Consider the following 20,142-nt stretch of genomic DNA (forward strand, 5'->3'; position numbering starts at 1 on the left):
ATCGGTGTTCGGGCCTCGAGGATACAATTTTTTGTTCCAAAGTTCATTCATCCCAAATACTCTGTTCTGGTTTCTACTTATTCATCAGATCTCAGTGCTTTTCAACCTAAAGTACTACCCTAAGGTCAGTAATTTAAAACTCTCCAGCAATCATTATATTTTTTCCTAGAAGGTGTTTCGATTATTTCAGTAGAACTCTTTAAGATAAATTTTCCGAATGTAGATGTCACCGAAAAATATAAAAAAAATCGATTTGGAAAAATAGTTTAGACCCAGAGGTGTTAGCGAACTTTTTTTGTTTGTTTAAAAGGTGGTACGATCTAATGTACATACTCAAATGGTATTTTTACACTCATGTGTCCCATGTCGTCTAAAATATTTAGTTTATAGTACTTACACATATATATGTTTGTACCTACACATAATAAATACTCAAACGCTCTGCCAGCTAATGACTAAACTATTGAAGCGTCTATATGCATACGTACATACGTACATATGTATGTATGTAGTAGTAATGTAAAATGTTAATTTTAGTGACCTTTTAGTGCTGTACATTGACATGTCTAAATGAGGGACAGTAGAATTGTATAAATAATTATCATTAGATAAATAAATGAAAGTGTGAAATCGTTCATTTCAAAATAAATTGGAGCGTTCAATTAAATATTTGCAATGGCGCGAAATTGTTGTTGTTTGCCAAAATGAAACTGTCAGAGAGACATTTTACATTTAAAGCTTTAGTCTCTTAATTTGGTGAGTTAACCCATATAGCAAGAAGGATGATTTTGACAAGAGCGTAGGTTGTAAGCGCTGTCATTCAGTGGGATTTAAATCGGAGTGACAGTTAGGTAAAAAATGCATCTATGGTACCATATTGGTAATCATATTTATGCTTATTTTCTTTACTTATTTTTTTAATCACTGCACAGTAGACGAAATGATCATTTTTTCTGCGCAAAATTAAAGAGAGCTTGAAAACCATACTGTTTGAACCAAAAACTTTAAGAAAAGAGTAAAGGCAACTGTTCACGACTAACAATTTTGTTTAATCCTTTAACGACCTATAATGGAAGCATAGACTTTTTTACTCCACTACTTAGTCAGCTACCTTTTTGAAAATATGCATTCCATTTAATTTCTTTTGTTATTTTTTATGTACAAACATTGGCTCCTTAGAAAAGCATTATTGATAAAAACAACGCAAAAATCGCAGTTTTAAAATGATTCGCATTTTTTGTATGGAATATGAAAACCACTATCGAGGTTTCAGTATGCGATATCTGTGCGAGAAACTGTGATCGTGTACACGTTTGCAATTTTTTTTTTAAATCAGTTTCATATATATTTTTAATCCTGGTACTAGACTTCTAATGGATTTTAGTCTTTGAAAACTCCAAAAATTTCCGCATTGCATGGTTATGTTAACAACTTAACATATACATACATAAAGAGCATTTTCCTCTCTTCTCTAAAGTTTTTCAAGAAAAAGGGTCTTTCACAATCCATAAAATCGCCATGATTTTCTTTCTTAATAATACCTTGAACCCCTACCGCTTTAGAACAGTGTAGCTCCAATTCATGCTTCTTTAAACGTTTGGGCTTATATTTGATTTTATATTCTATACACGAGGGAAGATCGATAGCGTACCTCATAATTCGTGTGTGATACCTCTTCAACTGAGTGACAGATTTTTGAAATTCTGCAAACCTTACGTACAATACACTGATAAAAGTGCATATGTGTACTCCTACCAACACCCACACTGACTGCATATCCATCCACTTGTAAGTCTGTAAATGCTAGCATTTTGTTGTACAACATATTTTTGTAAAAAGAAGTTTACGCCAAAAACATTTCCTTATCCTGCAGGATACAGCATTTATTCTGGTTCAACAAGTTTAATACAGATATGTATATGTATGTACGTATATGAACATGTTGAAGAAATTTCCTATCCACTAAACGCTTGCTACATATAATACCTACGAACCCCGATTTTGCTGACATTTTTGGCGACATTTATATATTTTTGGTTTTAATAGAAGGGTGCTCGATTGTACATTTTACATAAAACTACTTACATACCTACATACATACGTAGATTTTTATATGCATCTATGCACTTACATCGAATAGATGTACATACTATGTATTACTGTTGTAATCGTTCACACTTACCAGTCAATCGTGCAACAGTTTATCAATGATGGATACATTCTTAAACGCTCCTTAAAGGAATCGCCAATCGGTGAAAATGCCAATGCTATATGCAGCTGTTCACGTATCCTTTCGATAAAGTATGCATACATCTCTGAGGGGGAATTATCAATTTGTCTCGCCTGTGCGTCAGTTAGCCCGCATTTGAGTCAAAAATTGCCCAAAGCGCAGAGGGCGAATCAATTGTTGTTGTTGCAATTGCAGTTGTATTGTAGAATATATATGTAGATAATAGTAGATATGGTATGTGCGATGGTAAATATTGTTGATTTCGTTGTGTGTATTTTATTTGCAGGAAATTATCATCAGCATCGACGTCAGTGACAGTTGCATACACAGATGGCCAGATGGAGAAAGAGAGAGAGAGCGAACATTTTGCGGCAGTACGTAGTAAGTAGGAAGATGCATCATTCAATAATGCAGTTGAAATATGAATCGATTGTGTGAGTAGTTCGTTGAGGAAGGAGGATATACAGCAAAGCAGCACGGCAGCAAAGTAGCAGTGCAGCGGCGCATCATTCCAGCGGGGCAAGTTGAGTGGCAGGCAGGCAGGCAGGCAGAAATGCAGTGGTAGTGCAGTCAGGCGACGGAAGATGTGCAAATGTAATTCCCACAGTGGTGTGAAGTGACAATAGCAATGGAAATGGCAATGGCAGCCACAGCAGCAACAAGCAGTGGAAGCAGTATGAAAATGTATCGAAGACAGAAATTGAGGATGAAGCCAACAGAATTATAAAGCAGGTTAAAGGAAGTCGCATCGGAGCGGCCAAGCAAGTAACCGACATTTGTCATTCGATGGTCCGCAAACGACCGACATGGGAGTGGCATCAGGGCAGGAAGACGGAAATGAATGTGTTGCCGGAAATAAAGCAAACATAGTGCATGAAATAACAACTTGTTATTGTACTAAGTACATACATACATACATACATAAATACATATATACATACAGTTTGTATAAGTAGTTATTGGTAGTATCGGGTTGTTGTTGTAGTTGTTAAGCTTTGCTATTGTAATTGCTGTATTAACGACAATTGTTTTTGCAGCTATTGCATTTATTGCGAAATCAAGTCGAGCTGTCGCTTATTATTGCAATAGCACTAAAATAATGATGTCTTTGCATACTATGAATACATACATATCAAGTAGCATCGTCGACAGCAACAACACAAATTTTTATAGGCAAAAATAAAAATCAAGCAAAATGTTTGTAAATCATAAAATAGTTATTAAAATTTGAGTGTCTTGAAATGCATCTTTTTTTTTATCAAGCAGTAAAAGAGAATGCTTTCTATAAACGATAATAATTTTAATAACTTTGGGAAGTCTCAAGATATAATGTTCATATTAGAGTCAATGTAAGTTGGCACCAAATACAACATATCTGTGAAATTTTAAAAGTGTGCCACTTAATTAAAAAAAATGGCAGCATGCAGAATATCTGTCACAGCTATTTTGTAATTTTTGAAATTTAAAGATTTTTTAATTTAATAAAATTTAAGATATGTACTTCAAAATGTTACCATTAAATGGTGAAAATGTTTCTTTTGCCAAAACGTATCAATATATAATAACACCGGTAACAACAAAAATTTCTTTTCTTTGGGTTTCTGTTCTCATGCTAAGACTCTCATTTCAAACATTAAAAAAAAACACTTGAATTTTAATTTTTAGTTCTTAAAGTTTGCTTTTGTCTGATTAACGTCGATAAGTATAAGAAATACGAAAAATATTCACTTTTAGACATTAATTTCCTGTTATTTTACATTTATATGTTATTGTTTATCACAAATCTTAAATAAAAAGAAGATATCCAGCAAAAACTTTTCTAATCACAATTTAAAGTAATATTATAAAAAAAATATAAAAATTAGTGATTTAACCAGAAAAATTTAAAAATAGCTCTAGTTTTTACAAAAGCAAACTTTGATCAAAAATATAATCCAACTAAAATTTAAATCGTGTTGACTGGTGTAATAGAAAATACTCTATGGGAATATTTAATTACTTTTAATTGATATGACTATTAAATTAAGACGTGCGAGTAAAAGTGTTATCTGGCTGTGTATTGTACTACGGGACCTATATATGTTACATACACAACTTGTTATTCCGACTTTATTTTAGTATATTTTTTTTTAAGTTTTCGTTTAAATACAAGTTTGCAATGAAATCTTGTTCTTTATGCAAAACTAAATATAATGCATTGTATAAGGTAAGTGTGCCACCATTTTCGAGAAAAACCACGTTTTTGTCGAAAAATGTAACAACTTGTGAGATTTGCTCATATGTAAGCATAACTGATTTTAATTCTTTTGATGCTTCAAGAACTTTCTTGGAACAAAGTTTTACAGGACAATTCTGGCAACTGTCCTTAAATTCACCACAGGCTTTCGAAGGAAGAAAGTCTTTCGTAAGAAATTTTCTATTCTAGCAACTATCTTTCTGTCTTTCGAAATACTAATTGAAAGAGCTATTAACGAGGAGATCTTACCCTTTTTCTATTTGTCTTTTAGCAGTGCATTTGAAGACGAAATATCGGCAACAATTAATGTAATAAATAAAGCTATACCAATTTATTTAATAATAATAATAATTATTATTATTTAATAACCGGCCTGAAGCTCAAAAATCAACGAAATAAATAAGAAGGCCAAAAACAAAACACTAATCATTATTTGTTTTTAAAAAAACAAAATCTTAAAATAAAAAAATGATTAAATAAAAAAAAATTTTTAAATAAAATAAGTTACTTAAAAATAAATGAAATGGAAAAAGAAAAGTGTTTCCTTCTAAAAATTTTAGGAAAATAAAAAAAAAAAAAACTTAATTAAAAAAGAAGAAAAATAAAAGTTTTTAAAAGTTAACCTTAATAAAAATAAATTCTTTTTAAAACAAAAAATAAAAGAAAAGAAAATAAAATTAATGTAATAAAATTATACAGGTTTCTAAAAATAAAAAAAAATAAAAATTATGTATATTTATTTTAGATTTTTCTTTTTAAAACGTTTAAATCTTAAAATAAAAGAATATTAAATTAAAAAAAAAAATTAAAATTAAAATTTAATTAAAATCGATCTCGGATCTCTCGAATGGCACGCGATTGCTTTGCTCACTCCGTCATTGCGACTGTTCGAGCAGAGCGACCAAAATGAAATACAAGTGCTTTCTGTCAAAAGAGCTTTTCATCACGAAAGCTAACAAGGAAATTTTTTTTGTACTTGGAGGGACGACTCGAAAGTGGTGGTTTTGTTCGTCGGAAAACTTTAGTTCTTATAGCCCAAACTTGTTGAATAAAAAATTTGACAGTTTTTGAAAGGGGGATTGTTGTTTTATTCCTCTCCATCATCGAGAAGAGCGCGATTGTCTGAAGCACTATTTTGTATTTTGAAACAAATGGCAACGAATTTCAAGTTTAAAAAATCGAGAAAAATTCATGCAAAACCCGCTTTTTTAATGTGAAATTAATTGTAATTTAGTTAGTAGAATTATCCTGCCACAACTTCCCAATCATTACCCTCGCACTAATAATTTTACATACTATGTATGTATGTATGTATGTAAGTATATATATTCCAGTTGAATAATATAATATACATACGTATGTGTATGTAAACTCACTACTCACCAATTGCTTTGCTAAGCTCATCATATTCTCCATAATTGCCGCTTTATCTTCCAGTTGATAGAGATTGGGCAAATCGCCAGTGTTAAGTATGCCATTAATGTCTTCTATGAAACCTTCGTCGATAGCCTGCAAGATAAAATAAGTACATTAACTAATGCAGAAATGACCGCCACCTTTTCTTCTATTTATTTTGTGTGAAAATTTCATGACTGTATCGATTAACAAAAGCTCATTAGAAGAAAATGTTTCTTCATTTTCACTACGGGAGCTCTGTAAACTTTAAATCCGATTTTCTCGAGTTTTACATTCTTTCATGTCGAAGGCAAGCACTTTAACGCGGTGGCAGGTCTTGGTACAGCAAACGTTGGCTTAGAGTGAATAAGTAACTCAGGAGCGGTAGTACAGCACCTTGAGCATCCAAAGCTGTGTGTTAGCATGGAGCAGGAGACTAGGGATGATGCATTCAGCCTCCCAGTATGAAACTTTGCGAAATATGAACATATGGCAACCGAGAGTCACAATGATGATTGAACACTGAAGGCAGTGATAACAAAGCTCCAGATAAAGGGGTGGTAGTGCTCTAATCCATGAGACAACGAAGGCTTAGGCATGAAACCAGTGTGTGCCGTGGGCAGAGAACGCTTTGCGATTGCTGTAAAAGCCAAAAGATGAGGGACACAACTACAAAAATCCTCCAGGAAGCGTTAGGCCTGCTGTAGCCGGAGCTTGGTAAAATGTCGATGGGTACGGCAGCGTCTATCTTCGACTAAAGAATGCTCGAAGCAAGGGTAGCTGAGAATAACCTAAATAAGTCATAAAAGCTTGGCAAACCTAAATAAGTGTAACGAATAAGATCAACTATGTGGTCAAACAGTAAATAAATAGTTTAGAGTGGACACCGCATAATTATTGAAGAATAGCCGCTCGTTTCGACGGACATTTTTGAGCTTCGATGCCACCGCCCTTTCTATTTATAGCATTGAGTATCTGACGGAGGTTCGTCATAAAACGAGATAGATAAGTGGCTATTCTTCTGGCATCCTGCTACGTGGAGTACAGTGTTGCTGGCCAGCTAAACAAGATAAGCTAGTGCAGCGAAAAAAGCGCAAAGACTCGTCATCAAAGGCATGGATGCAAATGCACACCACTGTCTTTGGGGATGCAATCAAAGGTGAGTCTTTTTTCTGCTAGCTATCTTATAGCGACAACTTTCCCACCTACATTTATAAGGCCCTTGGTGAGTACCGTTCTTGATTTAACACTTTGTTTTCAGCCTAAGTTATCGGTGAGGCAGTATAAGGTTCTTGGCATAATAATACCCAATTGTTTCTTTAACCATTTTTTCATACTAAACATTTTTTATTTCTTGGGGTTTTGGCGGTTTTTGGAGGACCTATAAAATATAATTACTATAAAAAAACTTCTTGCTTAAAAAATCTGTTCTTTAAACTATTTTAATTAATTTTTTGTCAGCACAAATGGAATTCTTATTTTTTTATTGACAAGGATTTATTTTTGCCCATGAGATTTCATAATAAATTTTTATGATTTGTTTTCTTAATTCTCAATTAAGTTGTTAACTAATCAGCCTAGTACACACACACACACACACACACAAACGAGAATTCTCAATCTCATTTCAATTTTCGGCCAGCGACTAGCCAAAGGTGTCAAATTAGCATTTTGCAATTAAACTTCGCTTATAGCTTTCGGCATTTGTATTTGCTCGTAGTACAAAATGTGCTTCCAGCCATAAGTTTTCTAGGTAACTGTACCCGTTTGGACATTGCAAAAATGGTATACATATCTGTGTTCATATGGAAAAGTAGCTTATGTCGAAAGGCTGGCTTTAGTATAATGCGGCATTCCCTTTACTCTTTAAACGGCAAGGAATTTTTTGATGAGACTTAATAAGAATATTGACTTGCTAGTATCGGAACTAGTTCTTGCACGTTTATTTGCCAAAAGTTCTACAACAGCTCAGCGCCAGTGAGTCATTCGCAATCGTATACTGCGAATGCCGATTTATACTAAAGCCAGCCTTTCGACATAAGCTACTTTTCCATACGAACACAGATATATGGAGTAGCCTCAAGCGTATTGATTTGTATTGTTCTATTCCTCACAGCTTCTGCTGCAAGTAGGCATAAAGTGCATTTTAGTTATAACTATTAACTAAAGTAGCAGCTTCGGATTAATTGACATTGATCAAAGATAGAAGAGTTATCAGAATATTATGTAAATGTATTCAATATGAATAAAGGCACAAAAGCGAGCACGTACAAGTTTACATACACCTGCCATGTTAAGACCAAATAATTTGCTGTAGATGCGTATTCACTTGAAATTGCATAAATCTGTAACTGTCTACGAAACAACCGTAACGTAATAATTTTCTACTAAAGTCCATATACATATTTTTGTATGTATATATATGTAATACACATATAGGGCATTCCACGCCAAATCGGACACCATTTGCGTCTCCTATTTTTTTAATAGTGTTTTTTTTTTTGTATGACATTACCAATTCAGAGAGGCCTTGTTCAGAGAGGCTTTTGTTCGGGACACACTTTTCTTAAAGACATCCATGAAAATTTCACAATTTTAAAATAATTTTTTAGCGGGTTTCAAAAAATTTAATTCAGAAAAATTTGACATACATACATACATAGTATTGAAAATTATTCATATTAACTCGTAGTCATCGCAAATGCTTTTATCATGCAATATTAATCTCCATATACTCATTTGTTTGAGTTCTTTCGGAATAAGTGCAAAATTTCAAATAACACTGGTTTACAAATAATTATGTTCGAAACTACGAAGAAACTTATGAAAAATAAGAGAGTTAATATAGACTTTCTGTTAAATTTTAATTTATTAAAAAATTTTAAACGTTTTGTGGATGTCTTTAGTTTGTACGTAGAGCAAATAAGGGGTGAACCATACAAAGCTTTGATGTTGACATATTTAGGAGCCCCCGTACTGATCGATTTTATTGAAATTTTTTTCTATAAAACTTTCACACATTCCGCGCCTTTGGAGTCTAGTCCGATAATGGGATCTAAGAATTTTTTTTTGGATGTTTAAAATTCCATGTTTCAGCTATCAGTACTAAAAGTGAATAATAATTTTTCTTTAGATACACCAGTAATAGTTTTTGCCATCTATAAAATGTTTTTTTTTTCAAAAATCGATAACTCGAAAACGGCGAAAAAATTAAAAAAAAAGATCTCTTTCAATAGCTACTTAATCAACATAAAGAATTATTAAAAAATCGGAAATGCAAAGACCAAATGGTGTCCGGTTTGGCGTGAAATGTACCGCATGTATTTACATACATATTTACATTTATACATACATATACATAAGTATATATGCACTGCCAGCATGCAGCTGCTAACAAATTTCTGCCTATTCAGTCACATACATAATTTCCGAATCAGTCATACGCCTGTAAACAAGTGTTCTGCTTTTGGCAGACACTATTTAATCGCCTGTTCATCATACACCTTGTCATTATGTTTGCTGTCATATTTGCTTGTATTGTAATTGCATTGCAGTTAAGTGTTGCATTGTTACAGAAAGTCAGGTACACTTTTGTTTTTGGTTTCTAGTGCATGCTATAAAATTGAAATAAATTTGACTAATACTAAGAAATTGAATAGCGGCAGTTTTGGGTTTAAGCTAAGAAAACTCAGTGAATTTCCTCCGTTTAGCTTAGGCGGGTTTTCAGGGAAATTAAGCTGCCTTTCAGATGACATATATAAACCTTAAAGTGCGGTTTAGGTCTAAAAAATTGCTCTACATGCTTGGAATAAAAATCATTACCGTTGCTAATTTTAAAGCTATTACTAACCTAAGTATGCCTTAACAATGAGTATACCTCATGAGTATACCCTATGCGCTCTACATAGCGGGTTTGAATAACCACTTGGCCGTACTTCATCTGAGTTCAGAGGTCTTTAAACGATAATTTTGAGGGCTTCTTCGGCAACGATTTATTAAAATTTCGAAAAGATTTGAACGCAATAACTATTACCTAACTTCAAAATTTTGTAAATGCATTCCTTAACTTGATCTTCCATGTCTATGTTGCCTGGCTTGGGGCCATACTAGCTACTAGCTAGATGAGGGTATGTAGCTGTCAGTTGCGAGCTGCCACAACTCAATATTGCTTGTCTTACCACACTGACATCGACACTCATTACCACATGACAACATAGTAGTTACCAATAGCAAACGTACATACATACATATGTACCCTGCAGGGAAACCGCGGACTAGTGAATCAAATTTCTAGTTCCGTACTAATCTTTTTGTGGCCAAAAACGAACCAGTCCGATAGTGACTAGATCCCCATCAGTCCAAAATCGGCGAAAAGTGAGTCTATCAAAAAATTGATTTTTTTCACTTTTTTCAATAAAAATCTATATCTAAAGTGACGAATTTAGAACTGGTTCCGAACTATCGAAAAAGCAATGCAGCGGGGGTCTAGTTTATTTTGCATAGATCTTGGGACCGTCTGGAATCTAACCAATAACAGCGAGCACCTCTACAAACTCAGCTACAGCCAAAGGTATGTAAACAGACATTTCCTTAAAAATAACTTAACATCGCACACACGGAGGAACCAAAAAATTGAAAATCATGATACTTTTTTCTTTCGTCTGGCGATTTTAAAACTGGTTCGGAACTATAGAATTTTGGACTAGTTTGGAACTCTCGAAAGAGGGATGCAGCGTGGGGCAATTGACACCACCTAGGACATCGCTATGTTAAATTCGCCAGTTGTTTGCATGCAAAAGAGATTTATCGCGAACCAGTCTAAAGGGTTCTAAATGTTCTGGAAGCGCATCAGTTCAGAACTAGAGATTTTCCCGACAGGGTATACATATGTGTATAACAAGCATTCTACCTGCATTCGATATGTAAAAACGTACCTATGTACATATATTCAACACATAGTATAGAACATGCATTAGTGTAGACAAAGATGCATGCTTATGTTTATTAAGCATTCATATTTCAACAATAGCTATCTCGTGTATTGTTCAAAGCTGTGTCGTACAGTTTAATTGATTTTGTTATAACATTTGTTACCAATGTCCATACATTTCCCCACAGCATTGACACCAATTTCGAATTGTTACTATTTATGGTTCATATGTATGCAAATGCATAGATACTATTTATGCATATACATATGTATGTACTATGTATGGAGGTTTACATGTAACGCCTACTGGCTTCTAATTAATGTATTCCTAGTTGTTAGACTACATACTATACGGCTTGTGTTTGAATGTATGTGCATACAATGTATATCCATTCATATATTTATGCTGGTTCATGTTGTCCAGGCGCCTGTCTATCCAGCTGTCTTCGAATGACATATAAAGCAGTTATGTATGTATGTAAATATTCATGAAAACGTTAGAAGGCAACCCGTTGGGAATGATTTAAGGAAGATAACTATGTATATGAAACTACTAACAATACGGAAACTGTTGCAAAATGAAATCAAATAAAATAAGTATAGTAGTAGTAGTATAGTAGTTGCAGGGCTGAGACGCTTCCGTGAACGAAATACTCCTAAACTCGAAATTCACCTCGATAGCCTCTATAAATTGCTGAGAAGTGTTGTTGCTCTTTATGTCACGATTACACATACAAATCATCATAGAATAGAGGTTATCAAAACATATGTACGGATTGAAAATTTTGTATATTTTTTTACTCCATATCTATTTGGAAAATTTTGCCTCTACGATGAAACATGCTATAACGGACTTGACTGATAGACGACTTCGCCGTGACCTGAAACGTGATAGACTGCAGCACTAGAGTCCAGCATAAATTTTTCCTCAGACCACGACCGAATCGATCTTGTTATGAAAGGCGGAAAACACGTTTCAAATACCGAACATCGACTCGAACCACTACTAGATAGCCAACTTATTTGGCACTTGCTTCTCACACCCTTTCCCTGAGGTCACTCTTCACCAAACGGACGCTGCCGTAGAAGTAGTCAGATTTCAGTGAGTCCCAAGGAACAACTGTAAAATTGAGTGGGTTGAAGAGACAATAGATGTCACCTACACAGCCGCGCTGCAATCGAGCGCTACGCAAGCCATGTAAAATCGATTTAGGGAGCTGAAGGCGAAGCGAGAAGACAAAATGTCTAAAAACAAGAGGGTATGAAATACTTGAGTGCGAAGAGTTTTAATGGTGGCCAATAGGAAAAATTCCCTTAAACTGAATTTTAGCTAGAAAGCTTTAAAGTTAAAAGAACGAAGCTAGTTGCCTGCGCTGATGACTTGGCTTTACTAATTTCCGGCAAATTCCGGCCAACAATTAGAGAGCTGATGGAAGCGGCACTGGGCAAAAGAAAATCGGATAGAAGTTAACCCTTCTAAAACCGAACTTGTCTCGTTCACGAGGAAAATAAAAATGTCGGACTTGCTGTTATCAAAGCTTTCTTTGAAAAGCATAAAATATTACATTAGTTAGTAACTATTATTCATATTAACAAAGGAAATTATTTCTGCATGTCTGCACAGCAACAAAACAGTTAAAAATTTATGTGTGTAAATTTACGTCTGTATTGTTGTTTAAGAGTATAAAGAACCTTCAAACGCATCACTAGGCATATGATTATGGCTGAACAAAATACGAAATAAGCTAGTCCGACATTATTATCAATTTCGATGCATTTATTAGAAACCAAACTAACTGAATGCACTGTGTTTGTTTTCAACGAAATACTATATACTACATATATGTACAGTGCCGAATTAAAATATTGGCACAGAGAATTTTTCGCAATGCATTCACAATTTTTTATTATTATTGCTTTTTGCCAATATTTTGATTAAAATATAGTTCTTACTACAACAAAACACATAAAACTAAAATCCATAACCTGCGTGCAAATAAGGAAAAATTCAATAAATTTGGGTGGTAATTTGTAACTTTCGTGCAAGGTGTTGCTCATTTTCTCAAAAAAAAAAAAAAATTTCAAAAATTAACGCGATTTTCTAGCAATTTCAAACATGCAAATTTTTGTACTAAAATTCAATGTGCTATAAAACTGAATATTTAAACTGATTTGAAAGTTGCAAATTACCACGCAAATTTATTCAATTTTCCTGAGTTTTGCACACAGGATTTTATTTGTATGTGTTTTGCTTTTATTGCAAAAAATTCATTGTGCCAATACGTTTGTCCGACACTGTATATGCCTAGTTGTATACAGTGGCGGTCAAAAATGGATGAATAGTGTTTCGTTTTTAATATTTACAATATTTTTCTAGCAAAAGTTTTCTTTCTATTTTTTATAAAAATATGGTTCATGCATTAACAAAAACTATATATGTATATAACAGGAAAAAAGTGCAAAACGCTGTCAACAAAAAAAAAAATTATTAAAAATCAATGCGATTTGTTAGCCGCTCAAACAATTCTGCACTCCTTTTACTAGAATTTTATAAGCTTGTTAACTGCATACCCAAAAAATTTCTAAACATTCTGGTTAAAAAGCTCGAAACATAGATACAAATTTGTGGATTTTTTCTAAGTTCTGTGTAAAGTTTGAAAGTGTGATTTATAAAATTTTTGTTAAATCATGAACCATATTTTTATAAAAAATATCAAAAAAATTTTAGCTTGTAAAACATTGTAAATATTAAAAACGAAACACCATTCATAAATTTTTGACCGCCACTGTACATACATACATATGTATACATAATCGAGCACGAACTGCTAGTTATTGTATAAATACAATATACATACATATATACTAGGGTGGTCCCTAAAAATAACAAAATCACAGGGAACCCCTTTGTTTTTTTTCTACTTACAAAATAAAGACAACCACACAAATTTGAAAATTTTAAAACGAATTTTAGGGGTCGCTAATGGGGTTTGAAAACTCTGAACTTGGCTTTTAGATGCAAATATTCGAGAAAATATTGACTTGCAATAATACATTTTTTCAAACCCTGGTAGCTACTCTTAAAAACTATTTTAAAAATTTTGAAATTTTCGTGGATGTCTTTATTTTATGCGTAAAACAAAATGAGTCGTATGAACGAAAATAAGCAATTGCTTTTTCTTAATATTTCAGACATTTCACTAGATTTGTTAAAATAAACTTAATTTTGATATTTTAAGATATTGATATTTTAAGGACCACCCCAATATGTACATACATTCAAATATTCCCAGTTTATTAGCTGTTACTTTTGTAATTATTTGATACTATGCGCCACTCAGCTAATAAGTATGGAGCTTTATCCATACATACAAATATTTATAGATAGATATGTAAATGCGTATGTATTTGGATAGGCTGGTTGTGAATAATAATTATAACAATGATTTTATAGTACAATTTGCTTACTACTTATAATGATTTATGCATTCAATAAGGCGGAATGTAAAGTGATGTTTGCAATTTACGTTCCATACCTACATATGTCCCTTAGTTATTGTTAACAAATGCAATATTTGATTATTTCAGGCTGCGTATTTACATATTCATAAATATATTTTTACATAAATACTATGTATGTAAAGTAAATATATGTATGCATGTCCACGTTTATTAGTAAAATTTGTAGAGCTGTGAACTTAACATAGTTTCGCTAGAGTGTAATATAATTACGTATGTAAAATCTTTACATTAGTTGTCAATTTAAATTACTCATTAGACCATAGGTGCATTGGATGACATTGATTTGTGTGACCAGCTTTGATTTATGCACTCGCAGTTTATTAATTTCATCAAAGCATAGTGACTCGTTTTTACAGGGTCTAAAATTAGAAGTGCTTTAATATTGGTTGCATATTAGAAGAATTTAGAAGAATTAAAAGATTACCATTTGAGTTGTAGGTTGGGAAAAATTTGAACAGAGTCAATATAATAACTATTATATTTTAAAATTTTCGTATAATCATGAAGAGCGTTGAGGAAAAAAGAAAAACAGCTACATACATACATATGAGGACATAAGGGCCTATCTACAAAAATAATGAACTGTGATATATTGAGTTATATTATACATATTTATATGTATTGATAAATATTGAGATATTTGGAAAAAGTTCATTACAGCAATGTGTTGACGCCTGTCACATCATAAGACAACTAAACCGGGACTAAATCTCAGTTAGGCTACCCTGGCTCCCATGGCTCTCATGGCCTCATATTTAAGTTAGAATATCGTGCTTTAAAAATTTATTATATGTAGAGACAAAATTTGTTATTTTCTAGCTTTTTTCAGGAGGAATTTAAAGCTTCTGTACTGTATATTCAGACTGTACATAGGCGATCCAAGAGGCCAATTACACAGCATCTTTGAAAAAATCGACAAAAAAAATAATTATTTTTTTAGGTTTTTGGCTCAATTACGACAGAAATTTTTTCTAACCTCTATGATTACGAATCAGCTATCAAAATCCAAAAAGGCATTCGAATTAAAAAAAAAAAATGGATTTTATATAGAAATTGGTGTCTAGGGGTTCTTGAGATCGCTGATTACGAATATGAATTCAGATTTTTAAATTCAAAATGGCTGTTACAAAATTTGTTTAATTTCTATGAAATTTGTCACCTGTATTGGTTTTTGAATCTACAGCTAAGTGTCTTAGATCGAAATCTAACAAGGATTTGAAAAAAAGTCCACTGACTTTCAATTTGTAATTAAATCTATGATTTTTGGTTAATCTGAAATTAAATAATTTCGTAAAAGTTCGGCCGCCATATCAAATCTGCTATTTTGGATTTTTCAAATTTCGCTTCATAACAACGCACAGCAGCATTTCTGATGATAAGGTTACGTCACATGATACTGGCCTAATTTTTAGTTATGATTTCAAATATATGATTGAAATTTCTGTATCAGCTCTAATTTAGAAAATATGACACATACAAAGTATTTTCGAGCATTTATTTATTTTTTGATGGAAGAAACTGCCTGAAGAAAATTGCCAAAAATCAACGGTAGGTCTCAGATACTTCAAACTTGCACTTTGTTGTATTAAAATTGATGGAGCTGCAAAACTGCGTACTCAAAAAAAAATTCTGAAAAATCTGATTAAAAAGTTGGAAATTGCATAAAAATTTATTGAATTTTTCTCAGTCTTGCACAAAGTGAATGAACCACATTTTTGTAAAAAATAAGCGGAAAAAATCAAAATTAAAATTATTGCATATATTGAAAATTCTCTGTGCCAATACTTTTTTCCGGCAATGTAGTTAATATAATTTATTAAGATTTTAAGTTGAAACAAAAACTTTCTTTCACAAGACTTGCTTGCAGAAGTTGCAACCAGAGCGCTGTTCTGAATGCTCCAACAATAGTCAGCCAACGTACGAAGGTGAAAGCTAGAGTAAACAAGAGCTGCGAGAAAACAAATGAGGGTATATTTAGAATAAGCGACGTCGAATTGGTAAACATCATCTGTCATAAGTCATTCATCAGGACAAAAGTGCAATTCAAGAATTAGACAAAACCATCAATGTTTGTAAAATTTTGTCTGTCACATAAAGTCCGCCAGTTTTTTAAGGTAAGAAAAAATCCTGACGTGATGCAGAAAAACGGACTTTAGATTCGTGTTCAGCGACCCCAAAAAATATATGAAACACCTATTTGGTCAAAAGAGCCATTCATTGAATTTTTTTGTGGTCCTGTTTTTGTATTAACTTCCTAATGGAGAACCCGCTGTACAAAAATCGATTATGCATATACATATATGTATATGTTTGTATGTATTTATAAACACAAATGTACTTGTACATACATATGCAAGTATAAGTATTTATGTACGAAATTGAATAAGTGAGTTTACAAAATTTCATTATAGCCAATGTTTCAATACCTAGTTGATTTATTTTTAATTATTTAAATTCCTGGCAAGTAATATTATTTGGCATTCAGAGACTTTCAATTCTATTAGTTATAGGTAAATATGTGTAGTATGTTCAACTAATGAAATAAAATGATGCAATGATGTATTTATAATGCATTCGAAATTATTATTAAAATATATACATACATACACATATTTATGTAGCTATATATATATGTATGTATTTACTAATACACATACATAACTGCAGTTTGCCTGCATAAATGTGAACACGCAATTATTAATTTTTATTTTTAATCAAATTCGGTAATCCTAAATGCCTGTCATGAATAGTCCAGAGAAGTTCAACCCTGTTGCTGTTCTCTGAAATTAGCACCTAGAATTATATGCAATTTATCGAGCAAATTATTTTATGTAACTATGTTGAAAATGTAACTATTTAAGTAGTAAGTCATCAAAACACTCGTGTAAGTGTACAATTGCGGATATGAAGTAGGTCTGGTTTTATACAGGGTAGGCCATTTTTTAATATTGGTGTTATTCTCTTTCTCTTGGAAAATCATAATGGATACTTACAGCAAGACCACCCACAACGACTACAATTCGCTATTCGTTTTACACAATTAGCCACGAAAATTGATTTTCTAGGTAATGTTTTGATGTCGGATGAAGCGCATTTCCAAGCAAAACTGTAGATTGTGGGGCTCTAAGAATCCAAGGGCAACACACCAGCACCAGTTACACCCGTCCAGATGCACTGTTTGGTGTTTGGTTATCGGCCTACATTTTTTCGGGAATGAGGATGAAGCGCCAGAAAACATTTGTGTGGTTTCTTACAGAACAACTTTTTGCGGCCACCGGCAGCTTAGACACCCAGAGGCTGGTAACCAACAAGTTGCAGCGTCATCTGGTGGAGTACATAAGTAAGTTGCGATTATCGGATCAAGAAAGTTGACATTGATAGTGTAGTCCCATCTAGTGCTTATCTATGACTGCATAGAGTCCGCTAACGCTTAAGTCATGAAATGTTCCTCTCACTAAAAGTCTAAAGTCATTCGCATGGGAAATAATCAGGCAGCATCTAATCACCAGCTCTTCTAGCAGCAGGCTATTTTCGACCCAAATCCAAAGTAAGGCTGAGAGAATACCAACCTGCGGCATGCCCATGTTTACCTTACCCTGGAATTTTGGCACTGCCCCAGTCTGCTGCAGCAGTTCCGCCTCAGATTGCGTGGTACAAAACCGTAAGTAATGCGGTATAGACCACTAGCTTACCAAGGGATTCGCCAATATCCCCTCAAGGGGAATGCTAAAAGCCACTCGATCTCGTGAAGCAGTGAAGTTGAAATGAAAGAAATCTTCCATTATCGACTTTATGATCGTGTGCAGGGCGATCTCGACCGACCAACAATTGTTGTATGCATTATGAGCTAATGACAGGCGTAGAAAAAAATGTTATTTCCTCATAATCGTCTTTGCAAAAAACAGTAAGAAGAGAAGGAGATTTTACTTAAAAAATATGTATATGTTTGTACGTATGACAGTAAGGAATAACACCCGAAGTCCGAGCTTGCTTGACTACAATGTACCATTCGATGTGTATGCTTGCGAATGCTGCACAACAAAGATAATACCTATTGATGCCAGAATGTTTTCCTAATACTACCATCAAGTCTTATCAAAAAAATTCCCTTTAGTTTGGGTAGTACTATTTGTATTTGTCGTCGACTTTTTATCCAACTTCGTATTCGTCTTTTTCTTCCACTCCGTATTCGACTTTGCATTCGTCTTCGTATTCAACTTCAATTCAACTCGGTATCTATTATGCGTATTCGTATTCAACTTCGACTTCATATTCGTCTGCGAATTTCACTTCGAATTCGCCTTCATATTTATTTTCATAGTTGCCTTTGTATTCATCTTCTTATGCGCCTTCGTATTATTCGTCGTATTCGACTTCAACTTTGTATTCGACTACGTGTTCGACTTCGACTTCGTATTCGACTTCGCTTCCGCATTTGTTTTCCTATTGCATTTTGAATATGACTTCGTATTCGCTTTCGACTTCGTATTCTTGTCCGTATTCGTATCCCCCTTCGTATTATATTTTGTATTTGCATTGGGCTTCGCGGTCGACTTCGTATACGTATTCGTCTTAGTCTTCATATACATACGTCCTCGAATTTGTCTCCGTATTGGACTTTGTATTCGACTTCGACTTCGGCTTCGCGCTCGTATTTGTACTTATATTCGATTACATATTACCCTTCGTATTCGTCTTCGTCTTTCTATCCGTCGTCATATTCAGCCTAGACGTTGTCTTCACATTCTTCTTTGTCTTCATTTGATTTTTCATAACTTTTGCCTTTAGCTTAACCTTAGGTTTAGTCTTAACCATCAACCCCTCATACAATTCTTTAGCAATTTTTTAATATGTACAATGATAATATTTTCATTCTTACCGCAGAAAAGAAACAATGCATCACTTTGATGTGTTAATATAAAAAACACGTGAAAGCAAATTAAAAAAAAAAATAATAATACAAAAAACAAGGAAGATTAAATTTTCCTGAGCAACTCTTTTTTCATCTCCGATAGTACATATGTATGTATTTACAAATATTGACTTTATTTGCTACATTTAATTAATTTCGTTTCGACTCACCTGTGCATCGGTGAAAAGAAAGACCGTATGATTCAAATTGAAACTGGCTGTCATCAGTATCTTCTTCAGATCATCACGCCAATCGGTTTGCGAGTATGTCTTTGTCACCTGCACGGTCATCAGGCGACAATCGGCAATGCTGGCGGCCAGTCTGCATGAACTACGACGTCCCGAACCACCCATGCCGACCATAAGGATATTGCCGCGCGGCATTTGCAATACACGCGAGACCCTGCAGCACCAACGCAGGCGCATAACGGTAATGGCACGGTGGTGCCAATTGTAATAGCGACACCGCCATTGGGATAAACCAAAACAGCAGCAGCAGCAGCGGATGAAATCAAATGAAATGCAATGAAATGAGAAAAAAAAGAAAAGAAAAAAACAAATTGCAATGGCTGAGTGAATGCAGCAGCAATGAGTGAATTGAGCGTACAAACGCGCGGCATACAGATGAACAGATAAGTGAATTTCGGTGTTGTGTCGGTTTGATGACCAGCGGTATAGCTGGTTACAGTACGGCCACTGGTTGCTTGCCGCGCACGGCATGGTGGTGGCAATGAAAACCGCATGAACGCAGGCGGCGAAACTACGACCACAAACGCCATTGGGCGTGGTGGTGGTACGCCATATAGCGCGGCGGCGGTAACATCAGTGTGCTACCGCAAAAACATAAAATTAATAGAGTTGCCATATTGCGTTGACACGCACATGCACGCCGTTGCAGTACAGCCGATAATAATATCT

General features: G+C 33.9%; 1 protein-coding gene across 1 annotated transcript in view; it reads right to left on the minus strand.

Annotated features, from left to right (window-relative positions):
• Window positions 1-19,608, minus strand: part of LOC118749794 (dynein heavy chain 3, axonemal-like) — a 40,415-nt gene extending 20,807 nt beyond the window's left edge. The window contains exons 1-3 of the mRNA XM_036484572.1: window positions 19,396-19,608; window positions 5,850-5,975; window positions 2,183-2,343 (exon numbers count right to left, since the gene is read on the minus strand). Of these exons, the coding sequence (XP_036340465.1) occupies window positions 2,183-2,343; window positions 5,850-5,975; window positions 19,396-19,608 (500 nt within the window). The remainder of the gene's footprint in view (window positions 1-2,182; window positions 2,344-5,849; window positions 5,976-19,395) is intronic.
• Between the last annotated feature and the right edge of the window lie 534 nt (window positions 19,609-20,142).

The sequence above is a fragment of the Rhagoletis pomonella genome, unplaced genomic scaffold (genome assembly GCF_013731165.1).
Source record: "Rhagoletis pomonella isolate Grant_MI unplaced genomic scaffold, Rhpom_1.0 Rhpom_scaffold_00049, whole genome shotgun sequence".
Lineage (NCBI taxonomy): Eukaryota > Metazoa > Arthropoda > Insecta > Diptera > Tephritidae > Rhagoletis > Rhagoletis pomonella.